The sequence below is a fragment of the Calidris pugnax genome, unplaced genomic scaffold (assembly GCF_001431845.1).
Source record: "Calidris pugnax isolate Ruff unplaced genomic scaffold, ASM143184v1 scaffold317, whole genome shotgun sequence".
Taxonomy (NCBI): domain Eukaryota; kingdom Metazoa; phylum Chordata; class Aves; order Charadriiformes; family Scolopacidae; genus Calidris; species Calidris pugnax.
Window position 1 is genome coordinate 1,070,784 of NW_015091111.1, and position 16,150 is coordinate 1,086,933.

General features: G+C 40.8%; 1 protein-coding gene across 2 annotated transcripts; it reads right to left on the bottom strand.

Annotated features, from left to right (window-relative positions):
- Positions 1 to 311: 311 nt before the first annotated feature.
- Positions 312 to 16,144, bottom strand: FKTN (fukutin). Of its 2 annotated transcripts, XM_014958166.1 has the most exons (9): positions 15,932 to 16,144; positions 14,576 to 14,635; positions 11,614 to 11,817; positions 10,058 to 10,335; positions 8,705 to 8,837; positions 6,953 to 7,082; positions 5,696 to 5,829; positions 4,709 to 4,836; positions 312 to 2,836 (listed from the first exon to the last, which is right to left on the bottom strand). In XM_014958166.1, the coding sequence occupies exons 1-9, from the start codon at positions 16,034 to 16,036 to the stop codon at positions 2,623 to 2,625; spliced, it is 1,386 nt and encodes a 461-aa protein (XP_014813652.1). In that variant the 5' UTR covers positions 16,037 to 16,144; the 3' UTR covers positions 312 to 2,622. The 2 variants fall into 2 exon arrangements, with proteins under 2 accessions (XP_014813652.1, XP_014813653.1); XM_014958167.1 differs by lacking the exon at positions 6,953 to 7,082 and having other exon boundaries at positions 8,737 to 8,837.
- Between the last annotated feature and the right edge of the window lie 6 nt (positions 16,145 to 16,150).

Below are 16,150 nucleotides of genomic sequence, written 5' to 3' on the forward strand. Positions count from 1 at the left end.
TTACCACGGCAATGTAGAGCTAAAATTAAGCATCCATTTCAGACAAGGAGAATCAGGAGAACCTAACAGGAAACAAATGCATAAATCTGGGTGTTTCCACAGCGAATGGTCAGGCTTCAGCCCCACAGCATGCCTTCAAAGAGCACCAATTCTACGATGTCTACACCACTCCTTGGGACGCAGTCCTATAAGCAGGACACCTGCGGTCAGGGCTCTGCACAAAGTGTGGCAGGAAACATGCAGGAGTGAAATGTGTGCAACTGCAGCATCATTTTTCCAACATAGGGGCACCTGCTTTATTCCAAGTATCGTTGTTGTGTCCAAGTACCTTTATTAAAAGATAAAAGCTCAAGGCAGACAGTCAATAAGCAGTGTAAGAAACAGTTTAAAATTTTTCTTTGCGCATTCTGTCATGGTAACTGCAATGAATGTGTTAAATGCTGCCCAAGATGACAAAACAAAGGATGAAACAACATCATGAGCTGCAAATTAGACTCTCCTTCTTTTAATCAGTGTTAAATATACATTTGTATCTTCTGAAGAGAAAATATTTTAACCTGAAGAATAACTTACAGGTATCATCAAATATTTATGACATTCTTCCCTTCAGGGACATGCATTTTTTTCCATTAGTCTTTCCATCTAGAAATACAAAGTCAAAAATTTGACAGGATTGACAGTTTTCTGATAGGTGTTTGAGTGAATGAAAAGATACTATCGCATTTGAAAAATTTACAGGCTTATTGTATGTTATTTAACAAAGAAGTTCACAACAACAGAGTTCTGAACACAAAAAAACACAAGGATGTTGGCTTTTTTCATTTTAAGGAAATAATAAAATAAATTCTACCTGAGAAATTATCCCTTATGTTTTAACGTTTACTTTACCGAGTAAATGCCATTAGCAGGATTTTTCATCTCTCTCTCCTTAATTAAGCAAAGCTAACAAAGTTACCATACCAATTGAAGAGCCAGCATGACGAGCTTTTGCCAGAAGCTGAATAATTTACTCCAGAGAGCACTGGAAGGGAGAGGATTGGCAGGAAAAAGCATGCAGCGCGCTCCAGGACAAACACAGCAGGGAAGCCCCGGGGCGCACACGGAATGGTACAGTCGTAGGACCGCCGCACGGCAGTAGCTATTTCATCTCTCCACAAGTGTCTGCATTTGAACACGCAGCCGAAAACTGCAGGATCAACACAACGCAAACCACAGACTCAACCTACCTCTACCCAGCGTAAGATGGAAAAGCCGTCACCCTCAGGCAGCCTTTCTGCTTCAGGAAGGAAAAGATGGATACGGGTTTGCTGCCAGTGAACATCAGCTCCATTCAGTACCTTGACACAGGAACTCCTGGGTCCGTACCATATATTACAGCCCTAACTCACTATAGCAGCTCTAGTGTCCTCGTTGTCCCTGCACAGCAGGGCTGGAACAAACCTGGACACACCTGCTCACATGAAAGCTATTACCCGTCTCCAAAATACTGAAGAAGCAAGCAAGCTCACTTCATTGACCAAAAGCACAAGCAGGAGAGAGCTGTCGGGTTTCCACTCTCTTGCCATCCAAAGCCTACTGTTACACTAACACTTCACCTGCAATTATGCTACCCCAAATTTGATGGAACATTTGGTATTTGTACACACTTCTGCTGACACTTAGAGGAGAGAGCTGTGATAGAGTCTCTGAGATCTCTGTTCTGTGAGCACACGTTAAACAGAAAACCATCAATACCTCCATTTCTATCTACTTATAAGAAAGCAGGGATAGCTATAATTTTCTAAAATCTGGTTAAAACTCTTACATGGAGAACACGTTAATTGGGCTGTCAAAAAACAGATTACTCATTTTTTAGGGAAAGACATTCCTGCGGCATACACCTTCATGTTCTTAAAAAAGGAAAAAAAAAAAAAAGCAAATAACATTCCCTGTCATAATTGCATGCAGTGGTTAGCTCAGGAAAAACTGAACTGTTATTGGAAGGAGTGTGATGTGGATAGTTTCTCCTTCCATTCCGTTAGTACTACACTGTTACCCAATGCCTCCTACAGATAAAGCAGGTGTGCCACACCAGTTCTGTGTAACACAAACATTCCACTCCCAACAGCAACCTGTCGCACATTGTAGGGATGTATCAGTCTCCAATAAAGCACATTCAAGGTATTCACAACTCTGGTGTTTAAAAGTTGAATACTCACAGATTTCCTCTGAAAAAAAAGAGGAACTTCTCTGGGATTTTCCCATCCTATCCCTCCCGTAAGCTCAAGAAGCGAACAGTCCCAAGGTTTTGATGATGCCAGGAAAGTCTAAGCCATGTGGCACTGCTTACACTTAAATAGTCAACTACCCACAAGTTTACTGCAACATTTCATCTCTATTCCCTTTCTGCAGCTTTTCTTTCAGCTTTTTTTCTCCTCAGTTGCCCTTAATCATTTCCTCTAACTACCTGGAAAATGCCTGAAGGTGAAAAAAATACCTGTTAAGCAAAAAAGAAGGTAAATGTCTCCTTGGGAAACAGATGAGAAGTTACAAAAGGAACAGATCCTGATGCCTTTGGGAAGCAGGAAATTACAAACTGACAGTTTCAAAGACAGCAGGCGTGCTCTCGTAGCAGTCAGGCGGTCAATAGATTTGAATGACATCGTCCCATTCATCGACAGGCCAGACACCATTGTACTGCACGTTGGATGGTGAGCTCTTCCAGTCCCACGTCTTCACAGGAACCTTCCAGTCCGGGCCATAGTTGGCTTCAACATATTGAAGGGTTTCACAGGGCACGCGTACCTTGAGTTCTACAAATTCAGTCCAACACAGAGTGAATTTGGGAAAGAGATACCTGCGTCATAACAAAAGAATATGGTCACTGGTAGAAGACTGAAATACACCTCCAAATAAGTTCATGGAGAAAGCAAGCAACTACAGAGAGTGCCCACGTTACATTTATAATAATTTTTTTCTTATTTCACGACTTTTTTCTGGATGACTAAGAAACAGCAATTCAGAATTAGAGGCTTCCTTATGTTACTATGTCTAAGCAAATTATTTCTTACTCAACTAAAAAGCCATGTTTGTAAACTTTGAAAAAAAATCACTAAGTACTAGGCTACAGGAAAAGTGTTTTATGAAAGTTGGAGTTGCAAAAGAGGTGTAATATCCTAGGATGCAGGAGGTGGACCACAGCACATCTACTTTCCATTAGGACCAGTCATATCAAAGTCATATCCTTTAATCTAATTGTAAGTGTACCTTTTGACTTTGGTCATCAAAGTAACTTCCCCAACCTTTGTTTATCATTTCAAAACAAAGCTAACTAAGACAAGGACTTAGACATCATCACCAGCTGGATGGCAGTGTTTGCTAAGTTCCCATTAGCTAATACATGTAAATACAGTTTAGGCAAAATATGAAAAATAATTAAATCCTATAGAAGCCACAAGGTTTTCAACTAGTCCGCAAATGTCTCTTTCTGAGCTAGGGTGGGTGATGGAAAGAAACAAATCTAATTATCAAAACCTATATTCAGTTTGCTGAGTAGGTTAGGAAGCTGTTGTGCTTATTTGTCAATTTAATACTGAAAGGTATGACGCAAGAAATGTGGGATCCTATTTAAAATTCCACTTTCAGAACATGAACAACAACAAAGTCTGCAGTAGTCATCTATACTGCTGTGACGAAGCTGGTGAGGGGTCTGGAGCACAAGTCTTACAAGGAGAGGCTGAGGGAACTGGGGTTGTTCAGTCTGGGGAAGAGGAGACTGAGGGGAGACCTTATCGCTCTGTACAAGCACCTGAAAGGAGGCTGTAGAGAGACGGGGGTCGGTCTCTTCTCCCAAGTTACAGATGATAGGACAAGGGGTAACGGCTTCAAGTTGCGCCAGGGGAAGTTCAGGTTGGCTATTCGGAAACATTTCTTTACTGAAAGGGTTATCCAGCATTGGAATGGGCTGCCCAGGGAGGTGGTGGAGTCACCATCCCTGGAGGTATTTAAGAAACATGTAGACATGGTTCTTCAGGGCATGCTCTAGTGCCCAAGATTACTGGTTTGTGGTGGGGTGCTGTGTGGGTGGGTGATGGTTTTTGGTTTGGTGGTTGTTGTTGTGTGTTTAGGTGGTGGGTGCTGGTTTGTGGGGTTTTTTGTTTTTTTGGTTTTTTTTTTGTGGTTGGACTCGATGATCTCTGAGGTCCCTTCCAACCACTACAATTCTGTGATTCTGTGACTACATTACAGTCAATAAAGTATTCCAAATCATAGCCATAAAATCCGAAACTATGGGGTTTACTTCACAAGGATATCGAGGCTTTCTGCCAAATGCTCCGTCATCAAGACAGATGCCTAAGTATTCACTTTTTGCTGCAAAATTAGTTTCTGCAACAAACAGTTTTAGAGACTTCTTTCTCATCTTAGCTGTTTAACTCAGAACTTGTTGCGGTCCAGGTGAGATCTGTCTGATATCTGACATGCCAGCATTGCTATCGATTTCATGAGGGAACTGATATCTGACAAGCCCACCACCACTCTAGTAAGGCATAGGGCTGTCCTCTTTCTGCTCACCTGGTCTCAAAGTGCAAAATCTCCACTGATTCTCCTCTGATAACTGCCTTTCCCACAAAAAACATAGACTTTGCCAGGCAATAACACACAAAATGCCAACACTATACACCAACTTGTTCAGTTTCTTTCTTATTACAGGTACAAATTCAGATCATACTTAAATTTCTTGCCCGATTTTGCCTGAGTTCCTCCATTCCATATGTAGTCATCCTCTTCATAGAAGAAAAAAATATCAAGTTTCACATCACCTTCTCCCTGGAAAGAGAGTTCCAAGCTGTCTTCTACCTGCAAGACAAAAAGACAGACTGTATACACTCATAAAAATACAAAGCTACTTATGTCAGCAGGTTTGGTCAGGTATTCAGAGTGACTCTTAACTGAAGAAAATACACAAACTCCACAATCTCTTGTTTTCTTTTTTTTTATGCCTTGAGAACATGGGAAATTTTTTGCACCTCAGTGCAGTTTCTTTCTTCCCTTTAGTCCCAAAAGCTTCAGCGCTATCCCCTTGTCTTCTGCCACAAGCAAAATAATCTCAGTAAATAACAACAAGATTAGTAGGTGTCTTCATTTACCACATTTCCTCTAAAACAGAACACTCACTAGCATCATAAATCACTTGATCTGTGGCCAATAATTCATATTCCTGAAACGTAGTTTTTCTCTACCATTCTGCAGCCTACAGTCTGAAAAAGCTAAATAAAGATCCACATAAACTAATCACAAACAAGCCCAGTGGCCACCTCAAGCCATCCTTCCCTTTCTGCTAGTTTTACATACAGGGCTACAGACGACCTCAGAGCTATCACCAGCCCACCCAAATCTCAAAGATGAGATTCTGCCCTGATTCTTAAGTTTCCCTGGCACCACTAACACAGACTAGACCCCTTAAAACTTATTAAAAACTTCTTCCGAGGTGGAATTCAGGCTCCCTAAACAGGGCTGAAGCTATTAAGAAAGGTATTTTCTCACACATTGTTCGAGGGAATTCACAAAAAGCAACAAGATCATATGTTTAGGTAAATAAATAAGTAAATGTCTGCTGAGGAGACTTCAGATACCTACATGTACATAAGTGATCTGCAGCTGTACTCAAATGTACAAACTTAAGACACATGAAGAAAATTGTTCATTATCTATGTACCTTGCCAAATTTGTGCTTCAGTGGTAACCCTGCTTTCTGAAAGGCTGGAATGATATCTGCTTTGTAGTCCCTTATAAACACTCCCAAATCCACATCTTTGCTGTGAGGAATGACGTTGCACTGTCTATACCAGCCTGAGGAAGAAAAATAAAGAAAAAAAAAAAAGGAAAAAACCAAACCATTTAATTCAGGAACATGAGAAACAGATCAATAGAACAGCATAAAAATGAACTGTCATAAGGTCACCAAGCAGAGATCTTTGAATGAGGCCATAAACAAGACTTCTCCCTTTCTCTAGTATGAAAGGAACCACATCGAAGAAAACAAATATTACTGCAATTATCGCCAGCTTTTTTCTCCAGAAAGCCAAGAATAAGAGAGAAAACACTAACTCTTTCAAAGATAAAGTATCTTCGGTATTCTAATCTAAATGTCTTTAAAGAAAAAATATTCTTTATCTAGACTCAAATCTAATCTGCAATGTACAGTCACAACACTAGAGCTCTGCTTTTAATTTGAGACTACTATTTTAAATAGTATCTGAGATGTTAATCATCTTTCAATCACCACTGCAAAACAGTAAGACAAGAAGTGGGACATTCTTTTGTCTGTTTCATTAAAGCAGCTTTTAGTAACTGTGCATTCAGAAAATTATAATACCTAGTCAAATGTGCACACACCTGAGCTTTCACAACCAATTCCAATAACAAAAGAATCTTCACCAGTGATAAGGTACTACTTCCATCTTCAGTAGAATTGAAAACTTGCAGTACCTACTCTAATAGGCTGATATTTTATTAAAAGTATGTGTTTTTAAATAAATAAATAAATGTAAACTATATTTTAAAAGTCAGTGGTAAGCACCGAATTGCATGGGAAGAAAAATCAGGTGAGAGTCTACATGGACAGCAGAAATATGTGCCCATCACTGTGTTGTCCAAACAGCATTTCAGGGAATTCCAACTCACACAGTTGAAAGACTTGCTGATTACTTTCTAAGTAGTGATCAACACAACACAGACAATTCGTAACAACATTAGATGCTTCACTGGAAATTTGCTCAGCATCTCCAAGGGTCAGGTTTCTAAAGAAAAGGCATTTTGCCAGGAGCAAAAAGGCCTATTTCAATACAGCTAATGCCACATATTACCTTCCAACCCGGTACATTTAAGCTTAGCTGACATCACAAGCAATAGAGGATGAAATGTTAAAAATGTCATATGCGTTTAAAAATGCAACATAACACTAATGTTTTACCAAGGCATGTTCCACTGCTCAGCCAGAACTTTACTCCTAAGTTATTCAATGTCAGGGCAGCCAGATGGAGCAAGGATTTTGCTTTTTTTCTGAACTCCACTGCATCGAGGGAGGCATCATCAGGATAGAGCTTGAAGGCAAAGGAAGAATAAGCAAGCTATTGTCAGATAGGAAACTTGTCTCTTCATTTTTCTTAAGAAAAAAAATGACCTTTCCTTAACTAATACCTGGGCAGTATCTGTTTTCACGTATGCAGTCCACTTTGAGAATATGCACTAGAATGACAAGTTGAAATTTAAACTGTGAAACATCGATCTTCAGTTTTTCCAACTGAATATAAATTCACAGTAAAACAGCATGAGAATGCACGTGTTAGGTACTGATTCTCAAGGCTTGGGCAACACCACAGATGAACCCTAGACCTGCACACACTGAAGCCAGTACCCAGAGCCCAGGGGGAAAACAGGGACGGTTTCTTCCAGCACATGAGTTTATTTGGCGCCACCAAGCGTTACAGCCGGATGCTGACACCTTCTGCCGCCGAGCAGAAACAAAGGGAGCAGAAAATCATGCCCGGCTACCACTGAGCCAGAGCTTCTCTTAATGCAAAGCCAAAACCAACACGGCAGCCTGGGCAAACACTACCAAATCAAACACAGGAACAACACACCACTCAGCTTCCTGACTGATTTCATTAAGAGCCCTTGGGCAACACACAGCTGAAATGAACACTTACTTTTGAAAACAGATGCCCGCTGCTTATTTAAATATTAAAGCTCCAGAAAAATTCAATGTACATTGAATACATAGAGGCACATTTTGTCTGCCTGGGGCAATTACTGCCTGGAGGTTTTAGAGCTGCAGTGCAGCGTGCTTACAACTTCTGTCCTTTACAGGTGAAGTGACCCCACACGGGCACCCTTGGGTACAGTAACCCTCCCGCTGTATGTACGGGGAGCTATGGCCTACTAGACTGAAGAAGGATGGTCTTCCCTTCACTGAGAAGTCCCTTCCTCAAGACATCCAATGTTTGAAGGTGTCTGAATCGTCTCTTTTCTCCCTGTCTATGAAATCAGAGAAGGCTCAAATTCAGTGGCTTCATTCTGACTCCACAGTCAGTTAACTGAGGTTAACTCTCGTCCACTTCATGTCTCAGTCCTTCTGAAGTTAGGACAAAACTCTCCTCATACTGCAGCAGAAAGCTTTCTACTATCTGCTAAATAGGTAGTAATATTCTAAAAAATAACGTGGAGAAAATATTAGCTTACATTTTCAAAAAGCAATTAAATAAATCATTTCAGAATGAATATACTATTTCAAATAAACTGAACTAGGAACATGGAACTGCAGTGCACAGTTAAAAGAATATAAAATGAAGTACTACTGAGAACTTTGAGAATTGTCATAAGGAAAATCTTCAAACACAAAACCACACAAGATTTTAGTCTTACTTACGTGAGATCTATTTAACCATAACAATGTGTGATAGCTATGGACGTGTTGGTCACCTCTTCTTTTCAAAGTTTTGGAAATAGGAAAAAATGCACTCAAAAGCGAAAAACACAGACCATGATTTTCAGTTAAAGTTTTGGTTTTATTACCACTTACTAAACTCTCTTGATTGAGTCTCAGAGTCTTTAATTAGCTTTATGTGCACAAACAGTCCCATCTAGGTAAAAACCAGTGAACTGCTTATAGGCTTCGGTCAATCAGTGAAAACATACATCACATCTCAGAGACACTATCACTAACCTGAAAGAAAGCCCGAGCTTCTCTGTACCTACATTCAAGAAATCTAGAGTGTGACGTCTCCTCTAGAAAACTGGACGGATTTTTTGGAATTTGAACTTTTAAGTCATCAATGGAAACAAGCAGAAGTTCTGGCCTGCAGGGAAAGAAAGGTGATACATTAACCCATTCAATTCATTTACAAATCACAAGTCCCTATTTTCATTAGCTCAGGTTAAAATGTCAATGCACGCTACCAGCAGTGGTTTCTCTATCCAAATATATCCAAAACCAATTACAAAAGAGGAGCAACAAGAGTTTCAACAAATTCCCCATACACTTCAAAATTTTGTTTAAAAATAAATTCTATGCTTAGAGAATTAGTTTAGTTAGTTTGTCAGAACACTGATTCCTTTACTAACTCATGATGTGCACTGAATTTGTTCGGAGTTGCTGTTCAGTGCATTTGAAAATTCAGGCTATTTATTTAGCTGTCTAAGTATGGGACACGCTTAAGAGCCAAATTTTACGCTGTACTTTGAGGCTGTTTGCTCTTGAAGTTTAAAAACTGTTAAGTTTTCACGATAAATGAAATGTGGCATTTTTCAGCTTACACACATGACTTCAAATGTTTAGGCATGTAACTGGTACAGATTCCACGCTTCAAAAAGAAGAACGAATGGTGTCAATTGTAAAGAAGAAGTTAAGCAGATTTATTTGGACCTGTGAAAGGTTTGGCTGTTTTTCTCTGATTCATGGCATATACACATACCCTGCAGGAACATTCTTTGCGAAGTCCAGTGGCACATGCTTGTCTTTAAAAATAGTGACAAGATGTGTATTTCCTGAAATACTGCTATTGAAAGCATTGTAAGAAAAGGCAAACATCTGCAGTAACTTTACCAGTGTAATGCAAAGTTTAAGGGTAAGACTACAGACAAGCAACACCACCAATTCCAATGTTTATGCAAGCAAGGACTTCCCTTGGCACATTAAGACTGTGAGTTAGATGCAATGGCTGGCACGTGATTTTACAGTACAAATGTCACCTCTTTATTCATGTTCTTTAACACTGATTGTTTGGAGCGGACTTCTTCTTTGACTTCACCCATCTTTCTGCCTACTTAAATTTGGCCACACAGCAACTTCCTCTAAAATATAGTTCTTAATTTATAAATGGTGGTAAGATCTTGTTTTCAGGTAAGCAGAATTGGATTTACCTTCATCATTTAATTTACCCGCACTTTAAGGGCTGAACCACACATGAGTTAAATTTTACAATCTGACTTTAGGAAAGGGAGCAATTTTATACACCGCAGAAAGAGTTATTTTGGAAGTGCCATCATGGCTTTTTCCCCTCCTCTGTGTTGAACTCACTTTTCATACGCGCCAGGGTAGCGACCGAAGTGGAGTTTCCGGAAAGGCACAAACTTTCTGTCCATATGTTGCTTGAGCCTCAGGGGGCCGTGCCAGAGATAATTACCGCTCCTCTCATAGAAGACCACCAGGTGAATAGCATGAGATGCCAGTTTAAATATGTAGTGCAAGGGAATTTCAATCCCAGACAAGTCATCCATCCCATCCAAGCGAGGGTCCTTGTTTATAATCTTTAGCCACTGGAACCCCATCTTCTCAGCAGTTCTAAAAAGGCCCACCTAAAAAACGAGACGAAGAGAGAGAGAGAAGCTAAAGAGTAAAGAAACCAAAATTGAATGCTAAGTGTTTATTATTAACTGTCATCATTCCCCATTTTCATTTCCTAATCAGTCTTAAGCACAAACTACTCAAAAACTTTTAAGACTTTAAAGATCAGCAATCACAAGCAATTCCAGCAACTACATCTCCTTGTCTTAAATTTTGTCCCTCAAACTACTCAATAAAACAACAAATAAATGTTTAAGCTATGCTTGGACCAGGTTTGCTCTTTGACATAGCACCCTTCTCTGCATCCTCAAACTGTTTTCTAAAGTTGTTCTTGCGCTGAACTTGGCATTCGTTATGTCCTTGAATAATGATACCAATAACACAAGAACAATTACTGCAATTTATTTTTTTTTTAATGATGTACACAAATATTTGTCTCAATCTCACCAAACACTGAATGTTGCACTATGTAACAGGCTTTCATATTTCCAAAGAAAAAAAGCAATGAAATTCTGGCTGGTAAGAAAACAATCAGCACCTGAAGACCCTTTCAATTATCCCCCTTGAACTGTTTTATATACAGGCATATCAGCTTCTCCTTTTGATGCTACAGATACCATCAGTGAGCCACAAAGAATGGGGAGATAGATTTATATCAGTGTGCTGCCACACAACCTTGTTCTCGGTTTCTTTAATTCCTTTACAGCTACAGGTAAAACAACTGCCTGATCAGATCCAGTGTGCTACCACCCTTAACTTGAGTGGGACTCCTTCAGCAAAATAGTCACAGGCCATTTTAATGTCTCCTGCTTTGTGTCTGGTATAGATGGTGTTAAGTACAAGGACGTACTTAAAGAAATGTAAACCACTAGACTATGATAATCTTTCCAGCCTTGTCACATCAATACCTGCATTTTCACCTTGGTAGATCCCCAAACTCAAGATTTATGACAGCTGTACCTACATTACAGGCTTAAGGTTTTCATTCTTCCTTTCTAACAGACCACTTTCTTTTTCTTTTTGACATGGCCTCTTAGTGTGTTTATGAATGTTGCAGACAGCTTCTAAAAACTTTTAATTATCTGTAAATGACTCTTAACGTATGCAGAATAGTGCCTGGATACCTTTTATTTCTTTTTAAAAAAGCCTCCTCTAACAATACCTTTACAAGGTTTCCACACAATGAATTCAGAGGCTTTAATACATACATGAAAGCCTTATGTCACAAAACCATAGAACAGTTGAATGTATTACAATACACAAATGTGAACTGAAGAAAAGGCACTTACTTCAGGTTTCCATGTTTTGTCCAGTAGTGCAAATGTAGTAAAGTCTCTTGGAGCACAAAAGTACTTGCATTCTGGACTGGGGCCATCAGGAGAGCTTCTGATCTGTTCAATGTCTTTATCAACCAGCCCCAGAATCAAAGGATCGATCAAATACACTGGTATATTGTGACTGGATATTAAGCCTAGGAACTTCCTCACCACATGCTGTTTGACAAAGGTTAAAATTAGGAGTTAGAAACACCACCTTTAACACAAAGCTTAATATATTAAAACTCTTTGGCAGAAGGAAATCTGCACTTTACTTCCATGAACAATTGTGGAAATGAAATTTTTCTCTTTCAGAAGAACAAGCTGTTCTCAGGCTTCCCAGGTCTCCTGAGTAAAAACCTCTCAGCTTCAATTAGAACTTTCTACGAGTTAAAGCAGTCTCACTCTAGAATGCTAGACTTGAGAACAGACTCCAGGCTGAACTCTAGATTCTTTCCAGCTCTAGATTGCATTGGAAAAGCACCTGAATAAAGCAGAGATTACAGGGTGAGATGTGATGAACGTGTGGCTGCTGAGGGAGCTGACTGATGTCACTTTAAGGCTGCTCTGTAACATCTTGAAAGGTGATGGTGGTCAGGAATTGTTCCTCAAGGCTCAGAAAGGGCAAATGTCATGCCGTCTTCAAGTAGGAGGATCAGGGAACTCATCACCTCAATCACCAGAAAGCTTCTGAAGCAAAAACCTGTGGAAAGTCACATCCAAGCACAGGAAGGACAAAGATGTATTTGGGAAAGCCAGCCAAAGGCAAACTGCACCTAATCACACCGACTGCCTTAGAAGAAGTTTGTGGGTAAGCTGAGAGCAATGGACACAGTTCAAGCCTTGACTTCAGTGAGGCTTTTGATCCACTCCCAAACAGTATCCCCAAACCTCAGGCATGATGCCTGCAGTATATGAAGGGTGATTCAGTGAGAAGGTAGGAAATGAATCCTACCCAGACTTTGGATACTTGTGTACCCAGGGCACTCAACCATGGCAACACTGCATAAGGAGTTAAAAGCCATAGCAAGAAGGTCCTGTGCCTGATGAGAGGATTTATTAGCTTGATTCAGTGGAGAATTTTAATCAAGTACTTTTAAATGTCCGTGGCATGCAGATTTACACCAATCACAGCCACCACTCTGCTATTAAAAATGTAGCTGACGTATTTAACTGTAACAGTTGAACTTGATAACTTAAAGTATGGTTCTAATCAGAAAAAAAATACTTGCTTACAACAGCACTGGCAGGCTTTATATCTGCTACATCTCAAGGTTTCTAGAAGAGGTATAATAAGGGAAAACAATGGCCTACTGCGCAAGCTACCTGCCCAGTTTGCTGACCCTGGCTTTCCAAGTGAAGTTCTAATCTTCCTCCTGTCCAGCTGCTGAGTCTGTTCAGTCAGACTCCACAGGCTGACCTCCAATTCTGGCACTGGGCTTTGGCTTCAGAGAGAGGTAAAAAAGTATAGACAGAACGTGGACTAACAAACAGAATTTAGGCAGCAGTTCAGTACAGGCAGAAGCAAGGCTACCCTCTTAGTGACCTCAACTCTATGGAGCTGAAAGGTAAGTGATGTGCTACCATTTTTTCTGTAACTAAAACTAGCGGATCAGACTGATGAACAGCAAGCAAACCTGTGCATCAATACCTACTTCTTTCCCCTGTTACTTCTCCATGGAAACAGATGCTTTTAGTTGAAACTTAAATAACTGCTAGAAAGAGACAGCGATGATGTCAAGCAGCTAAGAGAAACACATTCAAATAGAGTATTTAGCACTCGTCATGCAGGGGCTCCGAAGAAAGCTTGGAGTGCAACAGGTCCCTCGCAGGACCATGGAGCACTCTGCTTTGTTACTAATGATCTTGTAAGAGCAAGTTAAAGCGTAATAAAAACTCTGTACACTGACTGGCAGGTTGGAAGCCCACTGTGATCATGCCACCTAACAACCAGCAGATAGTTCCAAGGGGTGTCACCTCCAAGAATAGCAAGACATTCCTGGTGCAAGTAAGCAGTCTGTGGAGCAGCTGGTTTGGATTATTCCCAAGAATAGTTCTTAACCAGGGCACCTTCCCTCTTTGCTCAGCAGAAATAAGGCATTTAAATGGCTACTTTGCTAACTAGAAACATTATCATGTTGCATTCAAAGTGAACGGCAGCCAGCTCTCAGCGCATCACTCTCTTTCACCATCTGTGCTGTTTTTCCACTGGGAGATCTGCTAACAAAAGACTTCTGTAAAAGTGTTTCCAAACAAATGCTAACCAGAAATATCATAACTGAGCTTCTGATTCCCTGAGGCTAATGTGATGTTTTGGTTGCACTCAATCCTGAAAACCTTAAGTAAGACACAACAGAAAATATCCTATTTCAAGTATCTAATGGCACTCCTAACACTGCTCCTGAACACTGGCACACTTCAACTAGTAGAGCACTGAAATGTAACATTTTCCTGCTTGTGAAGAGCTTTATGACCCAGCATAAGCAAGTAACACAAAACATTGAGCAGCAGGTTAAACAAATGGAGCAAGTAAAGGGGTATTCTGTGACCTGAGAGCTACAGCCAATTCTTTTACCGTGTCACTGACTATCAAACAACCTGCATGTCAAACAAGCCAATCTTTTCTGTACTCAGTCTGGAAAAAAACACAGAAGCCTGGATCAAAACTTCTAAATCAGAAAGAACAAATTTTGCTTCTTAAAACATGAACAACACTACTATGGACTGCACAGGCAAAGACTGCTAAGCTGTAATCGTTTCTCAATTTCATTTTAAACTGATGTTTTGAAACACTTCATAACTTTACTCAGTGAAGCAGTCCTTCATAATGCAAAATCCCCAGCGAAGATGAAAGACAACTGGGCCCTGAGTTTGCAATTCCATGTGAGTTCTCTGAGACTTGCAGAACTGTATGAACCAATGACATCGTACATACCCATCTAGTGCTGTCTTGGCCCGACTGGCTTCCTCTGACTTTGGAAAAAACTGCTCCATTCTATCAAAACCAAAGAAGGGGAGGGAGAAAGAAAAGAAAACCAGTAAGTTTCAGTTGAATCCCTGCTTAGGATTTCTTAACAGGACATTCAGGGGTGTTTATCCAGTTAGTACTTTATAATTATTGCTGTGGTTACGTCTCTGGTCACTCAACTACAGTACTGAATGTGAAACCATAACCAACTGCTCTGGCTTAGTGTATTTAGAAGGAGAGTGCAAGCCCCGGGGACTTCCAGACATGCAAGAAACGCATGATCAGGCCTCAGGTTTCTAAGTCAATACGCCAATAAATGTAAAATAGGAAGATGACAAACGCTGTTAGGCAAATACCACTGAGGGAGCGACAGCAGGACTATGCCTCAGTGTTTCCAGATGTAATCCTAGAGAATTAAATTTGAACAAGGGCATACTTATATGATAGAGCCAGGGCAGTTAGTAGCTCAGCTTTTAGTCTTTCAAAAGTATGAAGAACTTCTCATTCAGAGTCTTGTTGTTTACAATCAGAAACTGTAAGAAAGAGGTCAAAGGTCGTGGTACCACCCAGCACTAAGGCTGCCTGCATTTATTAATCTTAATTTATTAAGTCTCCACTAAAAGAAAATAAACTCAGGAAACATGAAACCTATGTAGTTCTTCCGTAAAAATAAGATTAGTTCCTTCGTTTAATCTGCATTGCAACTGTAAACTATGAAACGACAAAAAGCCACCAGATTATTTCATTTATAGCAACAGCTACATCTTTTTCAGTTACAGAAAATCCCACTCAGCTAAACATTCCATGGACAGTATGAAAGCAGGATTGGATTTGTAACATCTAGAAAGTTATGAGCATCGAATGACAAAGCACTAAGGCAACAGCAGAAAAAGGTGGGTTTTCTTTTAAAAACATCACTGTTAAAATACCCACAACCAATAAAGGCTGCCTTCCTTGTTTCTTCAGAAAAGCCCTAAGACAGCGCTGAGTTTGACTTCACTTTCATCAATAAAAGTCACTTAACAGCAGGAGTAGGAAGTTCTTGTGAAGATGAAAAGCCCGGGTGGTGCAAACCTGCAGCTGAGGAGAGGGAGGAAGCACCCCGTTTTAGAACGGGTGGGATGCCTCTGGCTGACACGACAGCTTGTCCATCAGGCTAGCAACTGACTCGCCCGGGGCTACCTGGTCGCTTCACCTCAAATCGCTAGCCAGATGCAGGAGGTCTGGGGGCGACGTTCGTGCTGCTGAAGGACTCTGAGGAGAGCTGGCCTTACACTGGTTGTGGCACAAGAGCAGGCCCCATCGGGAGATCCCCCCCCTTACCTTCTGCGACAGGTAGAACTTGTAGTAGTACAACTGGAAGAGGAGGAAGACCAGGCTGGTCAGAGACAGGAGCGCCAGGACCACGTTCTTGTTGATTTTCTGCATTAGTCTTCGGGGCCCTCTCGCTCATCTTCTCCGCGGCCCCAGCTCCCCCCCGGGCTGCGCGCCGGCCGAGGGACGCGGCGCAGGCCGCACCGCCAGCCCGCCGGCTGCAGACAG